This window comes from Echiichthys vipera (assembly GCF_963691815.1).
Source record: "Echiichthys vipera genome assembly, chromosome: 19".
Lineage (NCBI taxonomy): Eukaryota > Metazoa > Chordata > Actinopteri > Perciformes > Trachinidae > Echiichthys > Echiichthys vipera.
In genome coordinates this window covers 5,686,217-5,713,284 of record NC_139844.1, presented here as the reverse complement: position 1 = coordinate 5,713,284, position 27,068 = coordinate 5,686,217, and the positions used below count along the sequence as shown (strand labels likewise).

At 41.3% G+C, this 27,068-nt stretch overlaps 2 protein-coding genes across 2 annotated transcripts in view; one reads left to right on the top strand and one right to left on the bottom strand.

Annotated features, from left to right (window-relative positions):
• The window catches only part of nmbr (neuromedin B receptor), a gene marked incomplete at both ends in the record, with an annotated part of 53,631 nt that extends 44,508 nt beyond the window's left edge, over positions 1–9,123 (bottom strand). The window contains one exon of the mRNA XM_083934408.1: positions 8,696–9,123. Within this exon, the coding sequence (XP_083790534.1) occupies positions 8,696–9,123 (428 nt within the window). The remainder of the gene's footprint in view (positions 1–8,695) is intronic.
• Positions 9,124–19,379: 10,256 nt separating this feature from the next.
• gje1a (gap junction protein epsilon 1a) lies at positions 19,380–25,625 on the top strand (the record flags this gene model as incomplete). The annotated part of the gene is made up of 4 exons (XM_083934367.1): positions 19,380–19,418; positions 19,978–20,160; positions 21,711–21,908; positions 25,428–25,625. The coding sequence occupies 4 exons, from the start codon at positions 19,380–19,382 to the stop codon at positions 25,623–25,625; spliced, it is 618 nt and encodes a 205-aa protein (XP_083790493.1).
• Between the last annotated feature and the right edge of the window lie 1,443 nt (positions 25,626–27,068).

Below are 27,068 nucleotides of genomic sequence, written 5' to 3'. Positions count from 1 at the left end.
ATCTCCATGACAACACTGAGGGGGTGATTTTTTTTGTACCAGGCTAGTTTTTATCTTATTGGAGGTTAAAGTTTATGAATAATTGGGGGCGTGGCCTCTTGAGTGACAGCTAGCCTCTGGCCCTCACTTCACCTTGTAGGCTAGTTGTCAGGATTAGCATCATTAGCATGCTAACTCCATCATCTCGACCTCGACTGCGGTCATTCGTGTGGTGGTGTTTCCATAAGTGACAAGATGGTTTTCTCTTCGATCAACTGAACCAACAGATGGTTTAGGAACGCAATGTGTTAGCTCCGTTAGGCTAATTAAATAGCCACACTTGCAACATGACTTGAATATAGCTTACCATCAATGACACATACACTAGATGCTAATCTGGAGCACCGGGAGGATTCGGGCACTGAGGGTCGGGTTTTACAGTCTATGAGGATGGTACTGTGTTGAATATCAGTTTAAATCATAGATCATAAACGCTGCCTGCACTTTACTCCCGGAGCAGGTGTTGTTGTTTGTTTGGGGTTTTTTTTTTTTTTGGGGGGGGGGTCCAAACTTTCATATCTTATATCTTATACATCCCACTCCCATTTATGTGTCTGGTAATGTGTTCTGTTAGCCTAGCTCCCGGGCGGTGGAGCTAATGTCAGCTAATGTGGCTAATCCATTATACGTCGTGGCTAATCCGTCGATGGACGTCCCTCCCCCTCAATGCCCTTTTTTGGTAAGAGGAAATGAGGCGGCGTCAAAGTTCGACAAGATGTACGATTGGATCAAGTTGAGAGAACGGGCCCCGGCAGAGAGGCTACGTCCATTTTTTATACAGTCTATGATCCATCTCTGACCTGACCTCAGGCCCGTCTCTGGTTGTGACCTTAGGTCCGTCTCTGGTCTGATCTTAGGTCCTTCTCCGGGCCGCCGCTGCAGAATGTAGAACAAAAGAACAGCTTGTGTGCAGGTTCATTTGTTCATGTTAGCCGACTCCATTCAGCATCACTGTTGGCTGTAGGTGAGCTGCAGAGAGGCGAGGGACTCTGGAGCAAAACCTCACATCATCCTGAGTCCTTTACAGAGAAGTCTGTCCACAGGCTGTTATAGACAACAGGAAGTCCTGAAGGTGATGGTTGAAGTGACAGAACAACACGTTCACACACTGGAGATAAAACCAATTCATACATTAAAGCTTTACACACAGGAGCTTTAAAGACATTTCTCTTTAAACCTAAGTCTTTTAACCTCGTCCAGATCAAGGACTTATAAGGCATGTTTCATTAGAATGTCTATTTACTGTATTGCTTAATGAATTAACCTTGAACTGGTTTAAAGCCTCTGTCTCCTCCGTCCCCCTTTACTCTGCACCGACAGAGAGCAGACATCCAGGGATTTAAAGGCAGGTGTCGGTTCTGCTCTTTTAGGTTTCACGAGTGGAGCTTCCCCACAGTTCCATTTTCATCATCCTGTCATCAGATATTAAATCATAATCATTTCATCCGTCTGCTCTCTGTCTTATCTACACACCAGAGCACACACCCTCTCAGCGTGAGGAGGACAAGCCCTGAATGATTGACTGGACCCAGAGCTGGACAGAGGTCTTTAAACATGACACATTATAAATTATTCATGTTCACAGACATGAATGAGCTGCTTTGGGGACTGACTATTGTGTTTCTATTCACCTGAGGACGCGCATAGAAATAATGCAATCTGTGATTTATTTAAATGTCATCCATAAAAAAACATTGAATCGCCTGTGAAGAAGTGAGAAACATTCACTTTTAAAAACTGCCCCTGATTTCTAAAGATATCCTTACTTCTACTTTTTCAAATGTCCTCACTAAAGGTCCAAAAGTGTCGTCACTTCTAATGAAAAATGTCCTCAATTTCCAAAATGACCTCGCTTAACAGAAATGTCCTAACTTGTAACAATCTGCTCATTCAGGCGGTCCTTATTCACTGTAAGTACATTTACCTCTTAAAGTAAAGTACTGTTATTTATCTGTAATCCACATATTTATTACTGTAGAGCGCCAAAATCCATGTTGGGAGGAAGGTCAGGGTGGTGGATGGATCCCAAAACACAGGACTTTCCCCTGGAGGACCGGTGTTCATGTCCTGAAAGAACTAAGACAAACCATCACCTTGATCTGAACCAAGTCCTTTAGGGTCTAAACTTAACCGTCACCTTTTGTCGTCTAAACTTAACCGTCGCCTTTTATCGTCTAAACTTAACCATCACCTTTTGTCGTCTAAACTGAACCGACACTTTTTGTCGTCTGAACCTAACATCACCTTTTGTCGTCTAAAGTAAACGTCACCTTTTGTCGTCTAAACTTAACCGTCGCCTATTGTCGTCTAAACTTAACTGTTGCCTTTTGTCGTCTGAAGTTAACCGTCAACTTTTGTCGTCTAAACTTAATCATCGCCTTTTGTCATCAAAACTTAACCGTCGCCTTTTGTCGTCTAAACTTAACCGTCACCTTTAGTTTCTAAACTTAACCATCCCTTTTTGTCGTCTAAAGTTAACCGTCACCTTTTGTCTCCTAAGCTTAACCATTGCCTTTTGTCGTCTAAACTAAACCATCACCTTTTGTCGTCTAAACTTAACCGTCAACTTTTGTCGTCTAAACTGAACCGACACTTTTTGTCGTCTAAACCTAACGTCACCTTTTGTCGTCAAAAGTAGACCTCACCTTTTGTCGTCTAAACTAAACCGTCGCCTATTGTCGTCTAAACTTAACTGTCGCCTTATGCGTCTAAAGTTAACCGCCACCTTTTGTCTCCTAAACTTAACCATCGCCTTTTGTTGTCTAAACTAAACCATCACCTTTTGTCGTCTAAACTTAACCGTCGACTTTTGTCGTCTAAACTGAACCGACACTTTTTGTCGTCCAAACCTAAAGTCACCTTTTGTCGTCTAAAGTAAACGTCACCTTTTGTCGTCTAAACTAAACCGTCGCCTTTTGTCATCTAAACTTAACCGTCACCTTTTGACGTTTAAACTGAACCGACACATTTTGTCTTCTAAACTTAACAGTCGCCCTTTGTCTTCTAAACTTAACCGTTGCCTTTTGTCGTCTAAATGTACCTGTCACCTTTTGTCGTCTAAAGTAAACGTCACCTTTTATCGTCTAAACTTAACCGCCGCCTATTGCCGTCTAAACTTAACTGTCGCCTTTTGTCGTCTGAACTTAACCGTCACTTTCTGACGTCTAAATTTAACAGTCACCTTTTGTCGTCTAAACTTAATCATCGCCTTTTGTCGTCTAAACTTAACCGTCGCCTTTTGTCGTCTAAACTTAACTGTCACCTTTAGTTGTCTAAACTTAACCATCGCCTGTTGTCGTCTTAAGTTTACCGTCACCTTTTGTCTTCTAAACTTAACCGTCGACTTTTGTCGTCTAAACTGAACCGACACTTTCTGACGTCTAAATTTAACAGTCACCTTTTGGCGTCTAAACTTAATCATCGCATTTTGTCGTCTAAACTTAACCGTCGCCTTTTTTCGTCTAAACTTAACCGTCGCCTTTTGTCGTCTAAACTTAACCGTCACCTTTTGTCGTCTAAACTTAACCATCGCCTATTGTCGTCTAAACTTAACTGTCGCCTTTTGTCGTCTGAACTTAACTGTCACTTTCTGACGTCTAAATTTAACAGTCACCTTTTGTCGTCTAAAGTTTACGTCACCTTTTTTTTTCTAAACTTAACCATCGCCTTTTGTCGTCTAAACTTAACCGTCGACTTTTGTCGTCTAAACTGAACCGTCGATATTTGTCGTCTAAACCTAACATCACTTTTGTCGTCTAAAGTTAACATCACCTTTTGTGGTCTAAACTTAACCGTAGCCTATTTTCTTCTAAACTTAACTTTCGCCTTTTGTCGTCTGAACTTAACCCTCACTTTCTGACGTCTAAATTTAACAGTCGCTTTTAGCCGTCTAAAGTTAACCGTCACCTTTTGGCGTCTAAACTTAATCATCGCCTTTTGTCGTCTAAACTTAACCGTCGCCTTATGTCGTCTAAACTTAACCGTCGATATTTGTCGTCTAAACTTAACCGTTGCCTTTTGTCATCTAAACAGTCACCTTTTGACGTTTTAACTTAACCGACACATTTTGTCTTCTAAACTTAACCGTGGCCCTTTGTCTTCTTAACTTAACCGTCGCCTTTTGTCATCTAAACTTAACCGTCGCTTTTTGTCGTCTAAACTTAACCGTCACCTTTTGACGTTTAAACTGAACCGACACTTTTTGTCGTCCAAACCTAACGTCACCTTTTGTCGTCTAAAGTAAACATCACCTTTTGTCGTCCAAACTTAACCGTAGCCTATTGTCGTCTAAACTTAACTGTCGCCTTTTGTCGTCTGAACTTAACCCTCACTTTCTAACGTCTAAATTTAACAGTCGCCTTTTGCCGTCTAAAGTTAACCGTCACCTTTTGGCGTCCAAACTTAATCATCGCCCTTAGTCGTCTAAACTTAACCGTCGCCTTTTGTCGTCTAAACTTAACCGTCGATTTTTGTCATCTAAACCTAACAGTCACCTTTTGACGTTTTAACTGAACCTACACATTTTGTCTTCTAAACTTAACCGTCGCCCTTTGTCTTCTTAACTTAACCGTCGCCTTTTGTCGTCCAAACTTAACCGTAGCCTATTGTCGTCTAAACTTAACCCTCACTTTCTGACGTCTAAATTTAACAGTCGCTTTTTGCCGTCTAAAGTTAACCGTCAGCTTTTGGCGTCTAAACTTAATCATCGCCTTTTGTCGTCTAAACTTAACCGTCGCCTTTGTCGTCTAAACTTAACCGTCGATTTTTGTCGTCTAAACTTAACCGTTGCCTTTTGTCATCTAAACTTAACAGTCACCTTTTGACGTTTTAACTTAACCGACACATTTTGTCTTCTAAACTTAACCGTCGCCCTTTGTCTTCTTAACTTAACCGTCGCCCTTTATCTTCTAAACCTAACCGGCGCTTTTTGTCGTCTAAACTTAACCGTCGACTTTTGTCGTCTAAACTGAACCGACACTTTTTGTCGTCTAAACCTAACGTCACCTTTTGTCATCTAAAGTAAACATCACCTTTTGTCGTCTAAACTTAACCGTAGCCTATTGTCGTCTAAACTTAACTGTCGCCTTTTGTCGTCTGAACTTAACCCTCACTTTCTGACGTCTAAATTTAACCGTCACCTTTTGGGGTCTAAACTTAATCATCGCCTTTTATCGTCTAAACTTAACCGTCGCCTTTTGTCGTCTAAACTTAACCGTCGATTTTTGTCATCTAAACTTAACCGTTGCCTTTTGTCATCTAAACCTAACAGTCACCTTTTGACGTTTTAACTGAACCGACACATTTTGTTTTCTAAACTTAACAGTCGCCCTCTGACTTCAAAACTTAACCGTTGCCTTTTGTGATCTAAACTTAACCGTCGCTTCTTGTCGTCTAAACTTAACCGTCGCTTTTTGTCGTCTTAACTTAACCGTCACCTTTTGACGTTTAAACTGAACCGACACTTTTTGTCTTCTAAACTTAACCGTCGCCCTTTATCTTCTAAACCTAACCGTCGCTTTTTGTCGTCTAAACTTAACTGACGCCTTTTGTCGTCTAAACCTAACGTCACCTTTTGACGCCTAAACTTAACCGTAACCTTTTGTTGTCTAAATTTAACCTCGTTCATTTTAAAATGTGTTCAGTTCTTTTCTCTCTGCATTAATCCTGAAATCCTTTTCCTTGCGTCTCTGTTCAGTCTGTTTCTGCTCCTTTGTTATTATCTCATCATCTTCTTATCATCCTTTTATCATCTCCTCCTCTTCATTATCTAATACTAATCAATGCTGCTCCACAAATCAGCTTAAGCAGCGATAATTAGGCTTCATACGTACAAGACTCCAGGGACTCTTTGTCTGCAGCTCCAAGTAAATCACACATTCATCAAGCGGCCGTTTAAAAGTGAATCCCAGCGTGTTCCCACCTGCAGGGATTCAACGTCCGTCCAATAATTTCTCTCACAGTGAAAAAAGATGCTTTAGATATTTATGCGGCTGCTCTTCAGTAAAATGATTCAAGACAGCACCGGACCTATTCATCATGGTGATCTCAGACACAGCACAGAGTCCTGCTGTGTCCGCTGGACGTGCACGAGACGAGCAAAAGCAAGGATTTATCACCTGTCAGCTCGTACATCAAAAACACCTGAACGCTTGAAAGGTTCACGCGCAATGAAGGAACCAAAGATGATCTGAAAAACTATCAGAGTCCTACATTCAAAAGTATTCTCGGCAAATATACTTAGAAATCGTCATTAATCTACAGAACAACGTGCTGAAATATGATTTAAAACACGAATAAAACCATCTTTAAAGCGTGTGCTCATACACAGACAGATGCAGCTTCTTGTAGTATGGTTTCAATGAAAAATATTAAGTGGAGACACTACAGGTGAATATTTTGAACTAATAAATATCGTCATGAAACTTCCCCAGTTGATTACTCCCATTAAGACTTATTTTGTTTTTTTGGAATGTCCTGTTGAGCTCATTTTCACACATTTCCAGAGCAGAAGAGTGAACATTGGATAAAGGCAGATTCAAACTTGTGGCTTTAGATGAATCTGCTGTGAGACCTTTGGCTTCTCTTTTCTGCTTCAAACTTAAATGCCGGGGGAAAGACGCAGCCAAAGGAAAAAGCAAACCGCCCCCACCGAGGTGGAGGAGAACAAGAAACCTCTCGACTCAGCAAAAGACGCAGCTGGACAAAAGAAAACCGTGGATCTGATGAGAGAAACACAAACACAAACAACATTTCGAACACAAAAAAATCACTTTTCTGGATAATCGAACCGCCGACCTTGAGCAAAACAGACGTGTCTTTTCATCATCTATTATCTGCATGTTTTTATGAATAAATGTTGTCTAAATGAGGCTGTGAATGTGAAAACCTTCAGAATATAGAGAGGAATGAGAGTGGAAAGTCTGGTGTCTGTAAGTTTACAAACATTTATAGATATGGATTTAAATGGACAAAACACCAAACTCAAGTCTTGTTCCAGTCTTTTTGTAGTTGTTTTCCTTTGTGATTGTTTTTGCATTTACTTTGATTCATTTTTCCTCTCTTTGTTTGTGGGGGATTTATGTCTTTGATGTGGTTTTGTGTCTCCTCCTCCTTTTGTGTTTGTGGTCATTCAGCTTCTCTGTGTGGTTTTTAAGACACATGTGAGGCAGGGCCCCTGACCCTCTGGGCCCCTGACTCTCTGGACCCATGTCATGTAAATGAGGCAGTGTAAAGTGTAATAAAATAAATGTTTTCTTTGTGTCTGAAAGAAGACGACGTCTTAAAGAAGGAAAATCGACCAAAACCTCAAAATTCACCCGTGCAGAAGTGAAAAAAAGATGGTGATGTTTCTGATTCCATTTTATACTTCCCGATACAGACTGCGTCCCAGTTGCTACCGAGTACCGATTTGACAACAGTGCATTAAAGATATATTTACAGATCTGATATTATTTTTTGAACATCTGGTTACTAATAACCCTGTATGGATGTGATGTGATTGGCATGAAATGAACAAACACATCCAGAGAATGAATGGTTTGACAGCTGACAAACAACATCAATAAATAACTTTAACATAGAGGGTTTTTTCTGGACAAAATGACATCACATCGTCCTCACCGACGCTGACTCCGTCAGCTCTGACTGAAACTGGAGTGGGCTCATTATAGTGCAGGAAAAACCAACAGTATTTCCCTCATGAATAAAGAGGAGTAGAAGCATAAAGTGGCATTACATTGAGATAAATGAAGTACAAGTCCCTGAACACATGAAACTGTGAGTTAAAGTGAGATTCCGACGTAAAATCTTCCCAGGGTTTTTTTCGGCAAATACACAATAAACCATCTAGACAATTTTTTTCATGTAACAACTATTAACGGAGAAATCCGGGAGAGTCGTTAACAGCCAGACGTGGCTAACACTGATTAGCTCGGGGCAGTATGGTGAAGGCATTCAAACGTCTTTTTTAACCACTAATACTGCTCAGAATAACAGCAAACCTCTGCAGCAGCATGAGAAGAGTCCCTACACAGAAAACAAAGCACCAATGGGCTCCTTCCTTTTGGATTGACTTTGGTAATCCACTTGAATGGACTTCACCATGAGAGGAGCTGGTACAGGGGCCAGTAGGTAAGTCTTTAAAACACTTTTAATAAACTCCAGGTTCTCTAACTACGTCGTTGCTGCTTTGTTTTCTGTGTAGGGACTCTTTTCATGCTGCTGCAGAGGTTTGATGTTATTCTGAGCAGTATTAGTGGTTAAAAAAGACGTTTTAATGCCTTCACCGTACTGCCCCGAGCTAATCAGTGTTCTCAGCAACTCTCTGGGATTTCTCTGGTAATAGTTGTTACACCAAAAAATTGTCTTGATGGCTTATTTGATGGGTTTATTTGCTGCATGATGATGATGATAACAGGCTGGTAATCCCTGAATGTTCACACAATGCTAAAATAAAAGACTCTTCAAGGGAATATCATCAGTTGAATGCAGAACCCTCATTATGAAACATATTCAAAAGTCATTGAAGAACATCAGGCCACAAACACACACATATATATATACCTGTGTATATGTGTATATATATAATGGAGTTGGCTCATTATAGTGGATATTTACTGTACATACATATATACAGTAGATGATCCTCTGGTCCTACCTGTCCGCGCTGAGCGCCGTGAGCGTGAACACGGACACGCCGACCGAGGTGAGCTGGATGACGGGAATGAGTTTGCACGCCGCCTCGCCGAACACCCACTCCTCGGAGAAGAAGCGAAAGGCGTCCACCGGGACGCATGTGACCAGCAGCAGCAGGTCTCCCGCCGCCAGGCTGGAGATGAAGATATTGGGCACGCTCCTCATGGCGCTGTTGGTGATGAAGATCTTCACCAGCGTGATGTTGCCCAGCAGACCCACGGTGATGATCAGGATGTACACCGAGGTCATGACGCAGCGCACGGCGTAGTGGACCGTCTCCGCGCCGTCAGAGGACGCCCACCAGCCGGGCTCCTCGGTGGAGTTGGGGCTCAGAGTGTCGGAGTCTCCCAGCAGGGACGGGGCGAAGTTGGACAGGTACTCGTCGTCCATCTCCGGGGCGGGAATATCCTCAGAGGAGCGCTCTGCTACTGGCGCGCAACGGGAGGCTCCGCGCGTAAAGACGCAATGTCGGGTTTTTATTCAGGGACACAACCTGCAGGGAGAGAGGAAGTTTGTCTGACAGCTGGATGACTGACTGACTGACTGACTGACTGACTGAGGGTGAGAGGAGACTGACGCTCCTGAAGAGAAGGAGGCTCTCCTTTGACACCAGCAACATCTCTCTCTCTCTCTCTCTCTCTCTCTCTCTCTCTCTCTCTCTCTCTCTCTCTCTCTCTCTCTCTCTCTCAAGAGAGGAGGGGGCACGAAAAGGTATGGGCGAGGATAGATAGATAGATAGATAGATAGATAGATAGATAGATAGGTAGATAGATAGATAGATAGATAGATAGAAAGATAGATGGATAGGGATGTAATTATAATAAATCTCTTGATTCTTTTAATTCTCATTCTTCGTCTCTGTTTTTCTCTGTTCTCTGCTATTGTCCTTTCTTCACCCATTCAGTCAGTCAAAATAAAAGATGAATAAATGTCTGAGCACCTGTCTAAAACAATAATGAGCAGATGGAATCATAATGATGTTATTGAACATTAAAGTCTGAATATCGGGATGTTTTTTGCTTTATTAAGACAAAACTGTTATATCTTTTGATTCAGAAAGCTTTCACATGAATTAAATTCTGTTGCACCGATTGGTTGCAGGTCTGATAATGTCCCTGCTCATTGTTATTCATCTTTTTGTTATTTTAGACCACAGTGAAGTTTGTCTCTTCTCTGTTTAATCATTGCGTGTGGAAGCCTGACGTCCACTCTAGCCAACACTAGCCTGATCACCAACACCGGTGCTGGACTTCACTGAACATCTGGAGGAGCAGAGGTGAGATGCTCAGGTGTCCACATACTTTTGGCACAGTGGGGGAGAGAGGGAAGACAAAGACAGACACCACAGGGACACTGTGAACATCATGAGATGATAAGAGACAGAAAGTGGGAGAGACTGGGGACGAATGAGGGCTGCTGGAGGATAAATGAGTGCTGTTTAACCCTTGACTTTTGCATATTGAATTAATAACGAGAGAGAGAGAGAGAGAGAGAGAGAAAGAGAGAGAGAGAGAGAGAGAGAGAAAGAGAGGGAGTTGTAGTTGGTTAATTTCATGCATGACATCAACCTACAATACCTTCCTTCTAATTGCATGTGGGGAGTGAATCTGCTCCTGTTGTTCTAAAGTAAATGCTTTTATATTTTGTTCCCTGAGAACCGACGACCAGTGAAGGCTCTGATGAAACTCAGGAATTGTGATTATTCTTTCAAATGAATCATCTATTTGACGGACTTACCTGGCTTAAAAACTCACCAAACTCACTAAACGTGTCAGGTCTGGTGATCTTTTATTGGTTTCAGACTAAAAATTTCAAAGTACTTTAACTTACAAGTTCAGACCAAGCCCCCACTTCAGCGACTTCCTGGTTGATCCAATCAGGAAGTGCCAAATCTGAGTGTCCACTAGGTTTCATAATAGAGCAGTTTCTCATTGACCCCATCTTAAACAGGCCGTTTTCACAGCATCATTAAACCTTTTTAAGGCCTGGTACAAAAAAACATTCTAGTCTGTATGTTTAGGTCATATCTCCATGGGGTGAATCTTTTTGTACCAGGCTAGATTTCATTCTATTGGAAGTTAAAGTTTATAAATAATTTGGGGCGTGGCCTCTTGACAGCCAGCCTGTGGCCCTCACTTCTCCTCGGAGGTAAACGTCAGCCAGATGGACGTATCTCCCTCCCCCCAACGTCACATACATGCCCTTTTTTGGTAAGAGGAAATGAGGAGGAGTCAAAGTCTGACAAGATGGCGACTCCTAAAGGCGAGTATCAAGATTGGATCAAGATGAGAGAACGGACCTCGACGGAGAGGCTACGTCCATTTTTTTATACGGTCTATAGAGTATATGATTCAATTAATGCCAGCTCAAAACGGATTTCCGGTTTCTAGGTGTGCACATACAGGAGGACTTACGTAACTTGGAACATTAACACCACAACCACCATCGAGAAAGAACAGAGACTGTACTTCCTGAGAGTTCTCAGGAATAACAATCTGACTCAGAAACTTTTGGTGTCATTCTATAGTTGCTCGATAGAAACATCCTGACTTACTGCATGTGTGTGTGGTTTTCCACTGTACAGCTCTCGCTGTCTTAGTAGGGCTAAAAACTTTCTAGGGGATTTGTCCCACCAAGACCACCAACACTTCGAATTATTGCCAAAGTCTTGGTGAGACCTGAAACGCATTTTGAGACGTTTCAGGTCTCTAAATGCTCAGACTAATAGACTCAAGAACAGTTATCCAAAAGCTATAACAGTGCTGAACACCGCAAATACCTTTACCTATGATGGTACATGATGCTCAGGGTCTCTGCAATCTACTGTTTTTTGTTTTGTCTCCTTAAGCTGCTACGATGTGCATGTGTTTGTGTGTGTGTGTGTGTGTGTGTGTGTGTGTGTGTGTGTGTGTGTGTGTGTGTGTGTGTGTGTGTGTGTGTGTGTGTGTGTGTGTGTGTGTGTTGGTGTGTAAGCTTATTTTTTAAATGTATCTTTTAAAGGTAATAAACAATAAAGACAATTCAATTCAATTTATTTTTCTTTAGCTCGTTAGCACGGACTCCGTTTGCTCTGCTACAAGTGTTAAAACAAGTCAGGTTTTAAATTTGTAAATGTGTAGATCAGTTGTTATGTTCACTCCAACTGAGATAACTCTGTTTCCCATACTACCTGCTTGAATTTTTTATGGTTCGTGTCACGTGCGTCACTGAAGTCACGTTCCAAAGACACTTATTTTAACCCTAACCAGGTTGTCTTGTTGCCTTTGAATTCACATCGTGAAACCCGTGTTTCCCGTGTTTAAAACAGTGACTATACTGGAGTGTAACAGTTGGAAGTGCAGGACGACCCAGAGCGTTGACCAGTGTCCTGACAAAACGTCCGTATGTGACGAGTCGGGCGGTTTGTTTGTCTCTGTGATGGTCTAGTTCTGTTCATTATGAACCCAAAAGTGTAGAAACTGTGGCACATTATTATGTTTTTCTGCATAAAATATATTTTCAAACTTGCAGTTTATGAAAAGGAGCAGGAAGTGACACGACTGTGATTACAAGTCACAGGTCAACAGATGATCAGAGGGAACATTGATCTCACAGTCTGTAAGATGTGATTCCTTCATTTCACTCCTCCCCAACACACTCTGCAAAAGGCTGAGATGCATTTTCAAGATTCTTGCACAAACCCCTCAATGACTGATTTAAAAGCTGTAGGCAGGCGAGGAATGAGATGTAACGCACATTCAGGAGTCCACGAGAAGTGTGAAAATCCACTGCAGAGCTGGAAAAAACACTGATGGGCTTATCTTTTGCTAACACCTGCATGATTTTTTCTCTTTCAAAAAGCCAGCATTTTACCTTGTGTGGTTTAATTCACCGTATCATTAAATGTCCAGGCTTCCTACATGTGCGGTACACACATCCTCTAATCCTGTGTGTTTCCATCACTATCAGGAAATAAAAAGGAGGGAAAAGCACAAACACAAGCAAAGATCAGAAATGTGTTGAATTATGTTTTTGTCAGATTCAGGTGTTTGGAGGAAAATGAGATGAATGCACTTAATGAAAAAATACAGGGAACAGACGGCAGGTTCAGGGATGAAGTCAAACACAAAACAGCTCTAACAGCTCTGGGGGTCACTCCTGTTCTCAGAAGTGCTTTTAGTGACAAATCAACCCAATCACTGGGAATGAATGTAGGCATTGTACGTTTCTGCGAACCACTGATAAATATTATTTTAATATAAATACAAATATATTAAAATAATTCAAATTATCTTTTAGAACTACTGGTTTAGACAGCAAAATAACAAAACTACTTGGTTAGTTTTAGACAACAAAACTACTTGGTTAGGTTTAGACAACTTAACTACATGGTTAGGTTTAGAAAACAAAACTACTCGGTTAGGTCTGTGAATGTTCTCTTTTGTCCAGGTCATTGTTATCCCTAAAGCAATTTCAGTCAAAAGCAACTGGACATGGTTATTTGTCTAGGAAGACGTTTCACCTCTCATCCAAGAGGCTTCATCAGTTCATGTACGCATCTGACTAGACTGGGACTGGACCAGGACCAGCCTGGGACTGGTCCAACTAGCTGGTGTGGAGATCCAGGTATTTAACCTCTCACAAGGCAGATGATGTCACTGGAACCCTTTGTGCGACTGTCGTTAGAGTGACAGTCGTTGGTGGGAAGTTGTTTTGGACTTCGTTAGTGCTCTATTGAGTCTAAACGACAGTCGTTGGAGTCACAGTCACATTCCTGAACAGTTGTTCTTTGATGTTAGATTGTTGAACCCCGAGCCACTGGTTCAGATATGTGGACGACACATGGGTTAAAATCAAAAACCGAAGAGGTGCAAACTTTTACCGAACATATAAACTCAGTGGAAAGAAACAAGAGAAGAAGTCAGGGACAATAGTTTGTCTTTCTTAGACTGTTACATCAATATGGAGAATGACAGGAGCCTCTACATTGGGGTATACAGAAAACCCACTCACACAGATCAATATCTACTGTACTCTCACCAACCCTTGGAACACAAGCTTGGAGTTATCAGAACACTGCAACACAGAACTGATAACGTACCCACCAGCTCACAGGCCTAAGGGGAAGAACGCAAGCACCTGTGAGGCGCCCTCACAACCTGTGGCTACCCCAGCTGGACCTTTGTGAAAATGGCAGCTGCTTCCAGAAAGAAAACCAAAGTGGTTGAGAAAGAAAAAGAAAACAAGAGAAACAACATAGTCATCCCGTATGTGGCTGGGGAAACTCAAGGAGGACCTTTAACAAACACTGCATCCCTGTGTATTTCAAACCCGGTAACACACTCAGACAGAGACTAGTACATCCCAAGGACAGAACACCACACACCCACAAAAGTCCAAACCAACTTCCCACCAGCGACTGTCACTCCAACGACGGTCACTTGGAGCACAAGGGGTTCCAGTGACATCAGCGGCCTTGTGAGAGGTTACATACCTGGATCTCCACACCAGATGTGGTCTCATGTGATCAAAAGCAGAGATGGTCACAAGTCACTTTTTGCAAGTCTAAGTCAAGTCTCAAGTTTTTGAGGGGAAGTCTGGGTCAAGTCTCAAGTCTCTGAGGGGAAGTCAGAGTCAAGTCTCAAGTCTCTGAGGGCAGCAGCAAGTCCTAATCAAGTCTCTTATGATTTAATAAATAAAAACATAGAGTTGAAGTACAACGGTATTGTATAATTACACAAGGTCCCAGCTAATGACACCTTATAATCTAGTGTAAAGAAACAAAGTTTACCTGAACTAATTAATGACACACCTGAAACTCCAGGTCCTGCTCTCATTGGAGGATTTTAAAGATAATTTAAATAACTTGGAGGCAGACACATCTGGCTGTAGATATTCTGCATGATATATTCATGATTCCGATTTTGGTATATATTCGCTTTTTTCCCCTTTTTGATTATTTTTTTATTGTTATATAGTCATGTATTGGCTGCTCATTATGTTTGTCAGAAACCTGGTCAGTTGTGCTGCTGTCTGTCACAGGACACTGAAAAAAAGGATGTTTAATGTTAGCAAGCTTTTCCTGTTAAATAAAGGTTAAATTAAAAAACAATCCCCCAGCCTCTCAAACACAGTGTAATGGTTAAAGCTAATAACACAGTAACATTAACGTTATGTGGTCAACAATAAACCTGTAACGTGAACTTGCCTTTAGCTGACATTAATAATTAACATGTATTTCTCCCGGTTTAACGGTGTTAGCAGCAGATGGAGGCAGCAAAAAATATGTAATTTAAGAAATGCCAATCTAGAAATGAATCTCTCAAAAAGCTAACATTAATAACAAGCTAACGTTGATAGTTTATGCAGCTGAGCTTAACACAGACGTTGCATTCTGTGATTCTTTTGTTTCAGCTGTGCCTGAAGTTATTAAAGCCAAACAATATGACAAACAGTAATGTAACCACAGCAGCAGACCGGGCTGAAGTGAGTTTAAGTTGGATATTCGGACAGGTCATCAGCAGCAGGCGATGTGTCATCTCTCTGTGTCATCTATGGAGTGTGGCCGCTCGCGCCTTCTGGAATAGCTGTCAGCTGAAAGCCTGGTTCTTGTTGTACAGACAGATGCTAGAGGGCGCCAAAAACATTTCATATAAACTTGTCTGTGGTGTAAATGGACTTGTACAGCACCATTCTAGTCTTCTGACTACTCAAGGCGCTTTTACAGTGTTTGTCACATTCACCCGTTCACACAGAGATTCACACTGATGGCAGTGGACATCTACATACCATCCAATCTAACCATTCACAACACATTTACACACCCATGCGCAGCACAGGGAGCAATTCGGGGTTCAGTGTCTTGCCCAAGGACACTTCGACATGTGGACTGGGTGAGGTGGAGATCGAACCGCTGATCTCTCGAATGGAGGACGACCCACTCTTCCAGTGAGCTACAGTCGCACAGTCCTGTAATACCTACTTTTTTTTTCAGGCGACCAGGCAGTGATAAACATCTTATCTGAATGGTTTTGTCAAAAGAGACTTAGTCTGTTAATTTGTCAAAGGTACGACAAAGTATTTAAGGTTTAAGGTTGTGATTCATTTTCCTTTTTTCTTCCTCAAACTTTTCTAACTTGTGTCCACGCACCGTGAGCTGCCATCTGGAGCTTGAAGTTAAAAGTCCACTTTTACAGTCCGTATGTGTGTGTGTGTGTGTGGGGGGGGGTTCACAGTCACAGATGGCAGTGTTTCCTCGTGGCGAGCGATGGCACTACATGAGTTGGAATTTGAGGATGAAGCTTTTAGCATCAATCTGTCCTCTTCAAAGGGCAATTGCTGTATTTTTTTTACCAAAAATATTATGGCCTCTGCTTCAGTCTGTATTAAAACACATGACAATGTGGGAGTTGAAGCCTTTTCCAGAATTGAATATTAGTGTGTAATATCACTTTTTGTCGTCAATGTAACTGTCGCCTTTTGTCATCTAAACTTAACCGTCAACTTTTGTCGTCTAAACTTAACCGTTGCCTTTTGTCTTCTAAACTTAAGCATAACCTCTTGTCGTCAAAACTTAAACGTAGTCTTTTGTCGTCTAGACTTAACAGTTGTCTAAACGTAGCCGTCGTCTAAACTTAACCGTCATCTAAACTTAATCGTCGTCTAAACTTAACCATTGCCTTTTGTCGTCTAAACTTAACAGTCTTCGAAACTTAACCATGCTCTAAACTTAACCCGTTGCCTAAACTTAACGTCGCCTTTGTTCGTCTAAACTTAACGGTCGTCTAAACATAAACGTCGTCTAAACTTAACCGTCGCCTTTTGTCCTCTTAACTTAACAGTCATCTAAATTTAACCGTAACCCTTTGTCGTCTGAAAATTGATAGTTGTCTAAACTTAACCGTCGTCTAAACTTAACTGTTTTCTAAAGTTAACGTTGCCTTTTGTCATCTAAACTTAAGAGTTGTCTTAACTTAACCCTCACCTTTTGTCATCTAAACTTAACCCTCACCTTTTGTCGTCTAAACTTAACTGTCGCTTTTGTCGCCTAAACTTAACCATCACTTTTTGTCATCTAAACTAACCGTTGTCTAAACTTAACCGTTGTCTAAACTTGAACGTCGCCTTTTGTCTTCTAAACTTAACAGTTGTCTAAACTTAACCGTCGTCTAATCTTAAGCATCGCCTTTTGTCATCTAAACTTAACTGTTGCCTTTTGTTGTCTAAACTTAACCGTCGCCTTTAGTCATCAGAACTTAACCGTCGCCTTTAGTCATCAGAACTTAACCGTCACCTTTAGTCATGTGAACTTAACCGTCGCCTTTAGTCATCTAAACATAACCGTCGCCTTTGTGGTCTGAACTTAACCGTCGCCTCTGTGGTCTGAACTTAACCATCACCTGTAGTGGTCTAACAGAATTGAACTGCAGGGACAATAAAGATTTAACCTGAATGTTGTGTTTGTGATGTCATGGCTTCTCTCTGAGCCAATGCAGCGCTTTTACCGACAGCGTTGGTCCTCATGTTGCTTACAGGAGGCTCAGCTGCTGCAGCCAACAACACAAGTTGGCTGCCATAGATACATGAAGTGAGACACAGTGAGAACAGCTTTCAATGGAAGCTCTAGGATCGGACCTTCAAAATAAAAGTATGAAATTCCCTTTAAAATAATAAAAAGATACCCTGTTGGACTTTCTCATGCAGGTATACTGAGTGATATGTTCAAGTGGAGGTCGGACCTTATTATTATTTTCATTTCATTTTTTAATTATCATTCTTTATTCTTTATGTAAAACATTCAAAACAAACAACAAAATAAAAAAGATTCAAATATACATTTATTTTCCATTATTTTGTAACAAATTAAACACAAAACAATAAAAGAAGAAATATTTAAAAAATATACTTTTTTTATTTACTTTTTTATTTCAAACATGTAAAAAGAATGGAACTTCAAAACAAACTTTAAAATAGAAAATTGTTTTTTATTTTTAACGTAAAAAATTAAACAAGAAATGATAACAAAAGCAAAAATATAAAGCAATAAATAGTATTTTCTGTATTTATTTATTTCAAACGTAAGTAATGTAACTACTACACTACAACAGATATTACAACAATTATTATTATGACTAAATATTTTTTTCTTGTCTTTCTTTCTTTCTTTCTTACATGTAAAGAATATAAACCATAAACAACGAAAAAGAAAAATGATTTAAAATAGAAAGCATTGTTTTAATGTCAAATGTAAAAAAAAAAAACTACAAACAAAATGACGACAAAAGAAGAAAGATTAGAAAGAAAAAAACAGTATTTACTTTTTTATGACAAAAATGTAAAAAACAAACTACAAACAAAATATTTTGTCTTTCTTTCAAAGATGTAAAAAAATAAACAACAAACAACAACAAAAAATAAATAAATAAATATATAGTTTTATTTCAAATGTAAAAAATAAACACAATTTTTTGAAAAAATAAAATAAAAAATGACGACACAAAAACTTGTAATGAATGGGAAAAACCCTACACAGCAGCTAACTGTTTAAATTGTTGTATTTTCTTTTTCTGCAAGCATCTTTTTTTCTCTGTGGCTCAACAGAAAGTTATATTTCAGTATGAATGTGATGTTGTCCATTCTGCACGCTGTGTCACCTCTGAGCCTCCCCACCTTTAGACTGTTCTTGTCAAGCTCCCGTGTTTATTTTGAAAGCTGTGAATGGAAATACCCCACGTTGGATCTGTCTGGCTTGACTCTGCTTTCTGACCCGCAAGGTCCCGCAACTGGCATGAATTTGGGATCCCTGAGTGGAAAAAGAGGGGGGAATGAACAACACTCCGCCAGGATTACGGTTGGTGTGTGGACTTCCATTTTATTTCACTTTGTCCAGTTTTGCCGTTTGGAATTTGAATTCCCGGGTTTCCTTTCTGTGTTGGTGGCTGGCCGCTCGTAGCTCGCCAACAAGGGACTGTATTTGGGACAACAGCAGCTCCATCAATGCTCTTCCAGAAGTATTTGCAGTGCAGGGTGTGTTGTCATCAATTGTTTGTGACTTTTAATTTTTTCTCATCATGATTTAGTCCACGTAGACCAACTCCACACAGGTAACCTTTGTGTCAAAAAGGTGTCAAAATGACCAGAAAGTCTGTATTTAAAATGAACACTTTATCAGAATGATGCTTTTATTCGAACTCAGCTATGAACAGGTGCTTTTCAAAGTAAAGTTCATCAAACAACTAAAAAAAGACAAACATTAAGTGCAGTGGAGCTCCTGGGTGCATTGTATTTTTGTTGCATGTTTGCCATCTCTCTCTCTGCATTGTGTGTGGCAGGAGGTTGTGTTTTTCGCTGACATAGTTCTATAGGGATTATAATGCAGGGACCACATGCCCCCCCAGCTCATTGTTGGCCCCTCTGTCTCTGTTGTCCTTTTCTACTGAGCGAGTCAATTGATCGAGGGATAAAAGACAAAAGAAATATGCATTGACATGGGCTTTCAGGGCAGAGGGAGGGAGAGAGAGGGAGAGGGAGAGAGAGAGACAGAAGAGGGGTCAGTTGGAGATTTTGTGACCTTGCTGTTGTTGGCCTTTAACTGGTGCCAGTAGCAAACCGGCCATGAGGGCCCCGAGCAGGCCTGGAGTTAAACAGGGGAGATAGACAAGCTAACCATGTCTTTAAACTACATCAAAAACTTCTATGAAGGATGCGTAAGTAGATCACAAAGGCCGATCTCTGGGGCTTTTCTTGGTACTTTCATTCAGAACAACCTCACTTGTTACCTTTCATGATTTGAGGGTCATGCAGGCGCGGCGTCGAACAGTTATCCCCCCTTGAGGCTTTAAAACCAGAAAAGAAGAATCTGTTTTCATTCTCAGCTGTGTAATTCATCTCCTTCACAGAACTGAAAAGCCTTTTTCCTGTGGAACAGGACTCCTGTCTGATAGAACAGAGCAGGCGGAGAGAGATGGGAAATGTTTCCTGTGAATGGGGCCTCAGCGCGCCACTGTCGCAGCTGCATTTATCTGGCTGACAAACGCTCTTTTCTCTTTGTCTCTGACTGTGTGTGTTTGTGTGCACGTCTGCGGTTCCATGCACGTTGGCGTGTTGCATGTTTGTGCCATGCAAATTGTTGGGAACATACATGTCTGTGCGTGTGTGTGTGTGTGTGTGTGTGTGTGTGTGTGTGTGTGTGTGTGTGTGTGTGTGTGTGTGTGTGTGTGTGTGTGTGTGTGTGTGTATGTGTGTGTATGTGTGTGTGTGTTCCAGCTCAGGCCTCCTACGGTGATAGGCCAGTTCCACACCTTGTTCTTCGGCTCGGTGCGGATGTTCTTCTTGGGAGTTCTTGGCTTCGCTGTCTACGGAAATGAGGCACTGCACTTCAGCTGCGACCCTGATCGCCGAGAACTCAACCTGTACTGCTACAACCAGTTCAGACCCATAACACCTCAGGTAGGACTTAACTGAACTGAAGCTACGACTGAACTACACAGAGATGAACTGCTACAATATTTTCAGTCCAATTTTATTGCGTAGAGACTATTTTTCCATCCAGACAAATCACTGAGCTTTAAACACTGAATTCAAACTGTTACAGAAAATTGTCCTGAATTCATGATGTCTAAGAGCAACCTGTGTCTCAGTTTCACCAGTCAACGTGTCAACTGGAGACTTCCAGAAGAATGCGTCCGTGGTCGCAAGTAGTAGCTTCCGTCATTGGCCAGCATAGATAATAGACACAGATGTAGTTCACGCTTTTTACGAGGACAGCTACATGTTCTGCTGGTGTTTTCATCAGCTGCCGTCACTACAAGCAGCCATGAGGCATTTTACTCAGTCACCAGTTAACACAGTTGCTCTTGAAACCAAAACACCGGTGGCGTCTACGGCTGTCTCTCGTGTTGCATCCATTTTTAAACTCAAAAGACATCATTGACGTGCTGTACATGACCACGGATGACCTCATGGTAAACGCAAGATTACTCCACCAAACACCTCTATATAGCGGACATTCCCGCCACTTAATATCTTCTACCAATTCACTGACAGCACACAGATCTAGAAATCTGTCAAAATTGTCAAAATCAATTTCTTTAGGTTGCAATCGTTGCTGTTAATATCTTTGCATAGCTTGACAAGCTGTTGCACTTCCGTTGCCAAACTACGTGCACTCGATATGTCTGTCATTGTTTATTCTGTAGAGCGAATGTAATGTAATCTAAGCTCAACTATGCTAAAATGTAATAAGCTAAACTATTATTTAAAAGTCATATCTGACATGAACTTATTAAATATATATCTGTATCTGTGGACATGCTGGTGGATAAGTAACCCAAAAAATGGTTAAACAGGCTTCCCAGAAAAGTTTAGAAACAGTGATGTCATCACATACTGTTGTTATCCTGTCATAACGTAAGCTCAACTACGCTAAAACAAGATGAGAACTGAGAATCATGAGCTGTGTAGCAATTAGCTAAATTCATCTTGCATTGTAAATAGTTCAGGTCAGTTGTAAATATTCCACCTGAGGCCTCTCCAGGGACAAACGTCCAGCCAAACTAAAACATCTGCAATCAGAAAACCGTAACAGGTTGTGATCAGCACAATGGTTTTTATTCCATCCTGGTAGAAAAGTGAAATTTGGGAGAGGTGAAACTTTCCTGCCTACCTCCATTACCAAAGACACAAGTGCCATATTTTATTAACCTGTTTTGTCTGAATTGCCAATTCAAAACCAATGTGTCAAGTGATGAAAAATGAATGGACAAATATTATTTTCCTTTATTTATCCTGGCTCTTTTTCTCCCTTCTCAACCCCGATTCCTTCTCCCTCCAACCCATAACTTTTTTATTTCACTCGCCCAAGTTAATTAGGCCTAGGGTGTGTTCACCTCTTTCTTGATTTCTCCCATCAAATATTTATGATTCCTCCATTCTATATCCCATTGTCTCCATCCCATTTCTTCTCACTCCTCTCTTCCCATCTTTCTGCCCTTTCCCAGGTCTTTTGGGCATTACAGCTGGTAACAGTACTAGTTCCTGGGGCTGTCTTCCACCTCTATGCAGCCTGTAAGAACATTGACCAGGAAGAGATCCTCGAACGACCCATCTACACCGTATTCTACATTATTTCTGTTCTTCTACGCATTATTCTTGAAGTCATCGCCTTCTGGCTACAAAGCCACCTCTTTGGCTTCCAGGTCTGTGCATTTCTAATGTTTTAAAACTGATGAACTCAGTAGAGGGGCTGAGGTAGGAGCAAGAGGTTTTTCAGGCGGCTTGGGTTCTTCTGTGTGAGTAGTTAGGCAGGTGTTAGGTTAGTTGTCAAATCTTAATTGCCTGAAGGTTGTCTGTCTCTATGTCTCACCCCTGTGATTGTCTGGTGACTTGTCCAGGGTATACCTTTGCATTTTGCCCAATGTCGGCTGGGGTTGACTCCACCCCTTTGGACAGACCTCAGTCAGTGCAGTTGTTAAAGTGTAACTCTGGCGAAATCAGACCCCACAGTCTTTTTTAACATCAAAGTATACATCAAATAAGCCATACAGACAAATTTTTTGTGTGATCACCAATTAACAGAGAAATCCCGGACAGTCACTAACAGCCCCTAAAGGGCTAACACTGATTAGCTCAGGGGGGTGGGCTGAACACTTCCAAAACGGCATTTTTTAGCCACTAATATTGCTCAAAATAACACCAAACCTCTGCAGTAGCATGATTATGGTCCCTACACATAAAACAAAGTACCAACAATGTAGTTAGAGAACCAAGAGTTTATTGAAAAAGACAGTTTTACAAGTCTGGGCCTTACCAGTAGGTTCATGTTGACAGGTAGTCCGTACCAGTCGATTATCGAACTGAACTGGGTAATCGACTTGTTTGGACTGCCTGTCAATATGAACAGAGCCAGTTGCTTAGGCTTGTAGCATTGTAAAATAGTCTTTTTTAACAAACTCAGGGTTCTCTAACTACGTTGTTGGTGCTTTGTTTTATGTGTTTATGTTACACTTTAAGATAGCCTGGTTAGGGACTACGGGACACCCTTACTAGGTGCCCGAATCAAATGTCTTCAAGCAATGGAACACCCGCTCAGTAGAGGATTCAAATCGCCAAGATCCTCTAAAAAAAACCTTTAAAGGCAAATCACCCTTTGGAGAAACCTCAACCAATGCAGTTGTCAAGATTAAATTCCAATGAACAAGAAGAAGAAGGAGAAACTTGCAATGCACGTGGTCAGCCAACAGTGCTGTTGGTAGGGTCCAGGATGATAGAAGGACAGGATTTGATGATACAAAAAATTTGACGATAGTCCCTGGAATTACTGCGCGATATTTTCCTCCAGTCCCCTGCATGATAGCCCATATCACTGTTGGTCCTGGCTCATACATGCTAAGTAAAGCTAGCAAAGAGAGTTACATTCAATAATAAGAATATTACTTAGTAATATTGCAATGCCATGTTGTATTAAAGGCTCGGTAGGCAGCTTATTTTTTGGCAGCATTAGGCAAAAAACTTCCATAATAACCTAGGGATAATGTAAATGAAATGATGTGAGAGAAAATCAGACCTCTGCTGTCATGAATGGTACAGGGAATAACTCTGAGGAGCAGGACCCAAATGCAGACAAGGACACAGAGTAAGATCTCAACAGATATTTTATAGACAAAAACGAGAAACAAACAAAAACCAGAGAACGGGAAAACAGGTACAGGGTCCAGGTGGAGACGAGGGGGAAACCAAACGCGGGGACCAGGAGACGAAACACGAACGGGTGGATGACAGGAACTCGGGTAACTATAACAAAAGAAAAAAAGAAACAATTAACAACACAAAACAAAACACGGATAGAAAATATGATCATATGGAGTAGGTAGCCAACCAAGCGAGAGACATGAACCACGAAATAGCAATAACGGTCACGTCCAGCTATTTATCCAGGATGAGGAGATGAGCCACAGCTGGGCGGAACCATGCCTACCAGCTCCAACAGACAAGCACAAAGGGAATGACACATGCAAGGAGAAACAGACAGAGGGAGACAAACTCACACAAAAGGAAGAGGGAAGAGACTGACAGAACCGGAATCCTGACATCTGCGTCTCTCCTAGGCTTTGTTTTCAGCCTGCAAAGAATCTACCCCGTGACGGAAGACTTTGGCAAAATCACAGAGCAGCTGAGAGAGTGAGCCCTGTGATTGGCTGTTCTACTAAAGCAGATGAAGCAGATGAAGCAGATGTAGCACATGCGCGTTCACGTGTCTGAGGTGGAAACCCAGTCTGCAGCAATGGCGGATGGCCGGATGGGAAAAATTGCGATTCCAAGGCTGTAAGCACCTGCGTTCAGTGCAAAACAATCTAAGAAGAGGAAGACGGATTCATAAGGGAGTCTAAAAGAGAGTCTGACAACAAATGCAATAAAACACCTATAAATATCAGCGTTGTGTTTCAAAGAAGTTGGGGATAACATTGGTTTGAACTTGGACCCGGAGCTCGCTGTTCTTCTCTTGGACAGGTGCTCAACGATTTTTCCTCTAACAACTCCAGTTGCTGTGATGTTGTCAGGTTGTGTGGGCTGATGACCATGGAAACAGACTGGTCACAGCGGCTAGATGATTGGTTGCTAATGCGTTAGCCTCATACTAACCGCAGCCAAAGGCATACCGCTGCTGCTAATACAAGATTAGGTTTATGTTGCTATGTTAGAGTCCTGAATCATACTATTCCACCTCAAATGTCTTCACATACCGTCAAGTTTGCCAAGAGTGACAGTAAATTCCCTTCTATCATTTTAACAATCACAATCATGACCAGGACGATTGAAATGAGCGAGGCATAAGCAGACTGATACAGGTGAACATTTGATTAAAGTAAAGTTAGTTGTCCATTTCATTCACCCCGGCCATCTAATGAACTCATTCAGCACTGTTCACTATAACCTAAATATAAATACTATTTACTATCGCTCATGTGTTTAAAAAAAGGATTTTCTAACTTGTGTCTCGGACGTTATTGAGGATAATGTAAAAAAAAAAAAAAGGAGCTTTGGCAAGTTGCCGATTGCCTCGGCTCATCAAAGCAACAATTGTTGCAGTCCTTGGGGGAAACCAGTCAGTTCCTGTGAATATAATATAATGAATATAACTATGAACTGTGGATGGCAGTGATGTGGCTTTAGGGATCTATTCTGCCAGAAATCCAGAAGAAGAAGAAGAAACCATCAGTGCAGAGTGAAGCTGATCTGATCTACCGGAGACCAGGCAGCACTATGTACGGCTTCAGATCTCACTACAACACAATGACTCTTTGAAGAGCCACACACTTCATCTGAGAGCTAATTTCTGTTCTTTTAAAAGCATTCAGACCCCTGTTAGCACTAGCATAACTTTCCATTTAGCACAACAGCAGAGTAGGCTGAGCCTGGGGTTAGGTTCAGTTAGCTAGCTGCCTCGGCTGCTACCTGCGTTTGAAGTGATGATCAAAAATGTGACAAATGTGAGCAAGCGGCGCGATACAAGTGTCTCAAGCAATTGTATTCACGTCATTCACGTTTGGTGTGAACAAAACATCAGAGCTGATGAGATGAGACCCATGTAGACTCAACAAATACCTTTGTTCTAGGTTTCTGCCTACTGAGCCTTTAATCAGAGAGAGATATAAGGATTTGAAGTTCAGAAACTTATGAAAGTATTTTCACCTCATGTTTCTCTCTCTGTCTCCCAGGTCCACCCTCTGTACATGTGTGACGCCAGTGCTTTGGAAAAGGCCTTTAATGTGACTAAGTGCATGGTGCCCGAACACTTTGAAAAAACCATCTTCCTCAGTGCCATGTACACCTTCACTGTGATCACCATACTCCTCTGTGTTGCTGAGATATTTGAGATACTCTGCCGACGGCTTGGTTATCTCAACAACCAATGACACACACACACACACACACACACACACACACACACACACACACAAACATACACAAACACATACAATGACACAGGCTGAAAATATATGACACTAATTCTGCCAGTTTTTATCGGGGCTCTTGGTTTGCTCGTACTGGACTGCTGAAGCTGACGTCAGAGCAGAACCTCACCTGTTGACCATCGTGAGTGGGGTGCACCGAGAAATTTGAGAATATGCAACAGTGTCATAGCTGGTCAGTCTGATATTTCAGACTCTGGGTGTTTTTGCCCTTGATTATAGAGTGATCACCCCTGGTTTTATTTCAGATATCAGTGGGTCTGTACTGGCTGTGTCCAAGGTGTTGTATGGACATGATGGCCTACCACAGAATATGTACCTCTGACTCTAAAATATCGGGGATAGAAAGATTTCCACAAGAAAGACAGGCGCCAACTTCAGCTTCAACTTAAAGGAAAGCCCAGTTTGTCAAAAACCTGGTGGCCCACAACAGCTCCAGGGTCCCTCAAACCCTGTTCTAGGAGTTGTACCTCAAATCTAAACATTGTGCACACCCTTGAGGCATTAGCTGCCTGGTGTCCAGTAAATGCAACAAGAAGATTCTTTAAACAAACACTTACAGAGTGCCAACAATGAACCTAAATGGCTCAATTTCTGGAGATTTCTAAAGTGTCAGAAAGCTTCAGTTAAAAGGCATAAAGTCCTTGTGGTAATGTTATAACAGCTAGCAATGCAAATCATTAAGCTAGTCACGTAATTCTGCATACAGGTGCAGAAGAACACTACAGTGTAACTTATCTTCCAGGTGCTGATCAAATATGACTAAAAAGCTCCTGACACTTCCATGTGTGACAGTTGACAGATGTCTGTGTTTGCTTCCAGCCCCTTCTGACCTTTACTTCCATCAACATGACTTTTGATGGGGTTGTCTGCCTTTTCAAATATCTGTTTCAGCTAAAACAACCTTCAGCTTGACATGTAGACTGGGGAAAGCCACCGAAGACTCAAACTAACGGCTCAAGCATCTTCGAACAATGATGCCATCACTAAAAATGCTTCAAATGTAGCGTTTTTACTCTAAAAAAAGAATATCATAAAATGGGTTGATGTAATGATAAAAACATTTTTTTTTTAATCAAGGGATGAAACTCTTCCTGGCTTGGATTTAGATACTTTAAAGAAATGTATAGTCTGAAGGATTAGTGACTTAGACGGAATATTATTTAAATTTGGGTATACAAATGTGTTGGAATGAAAATATTTAACAGTACTTTAAGTTTGCAAAGTAAAAAAGAATCATCAACTGCCAATAAGGAGAAATGTTGCACATTGTTTTGTGCTTATGGATGTCCCAACATCCAAGTTGGGACATTTGGGTTACAGACATGGACAAAATCTGCACAGAAATTTGAAGTTTCTAGACTTTGGCCCGATTGGTCTCATATA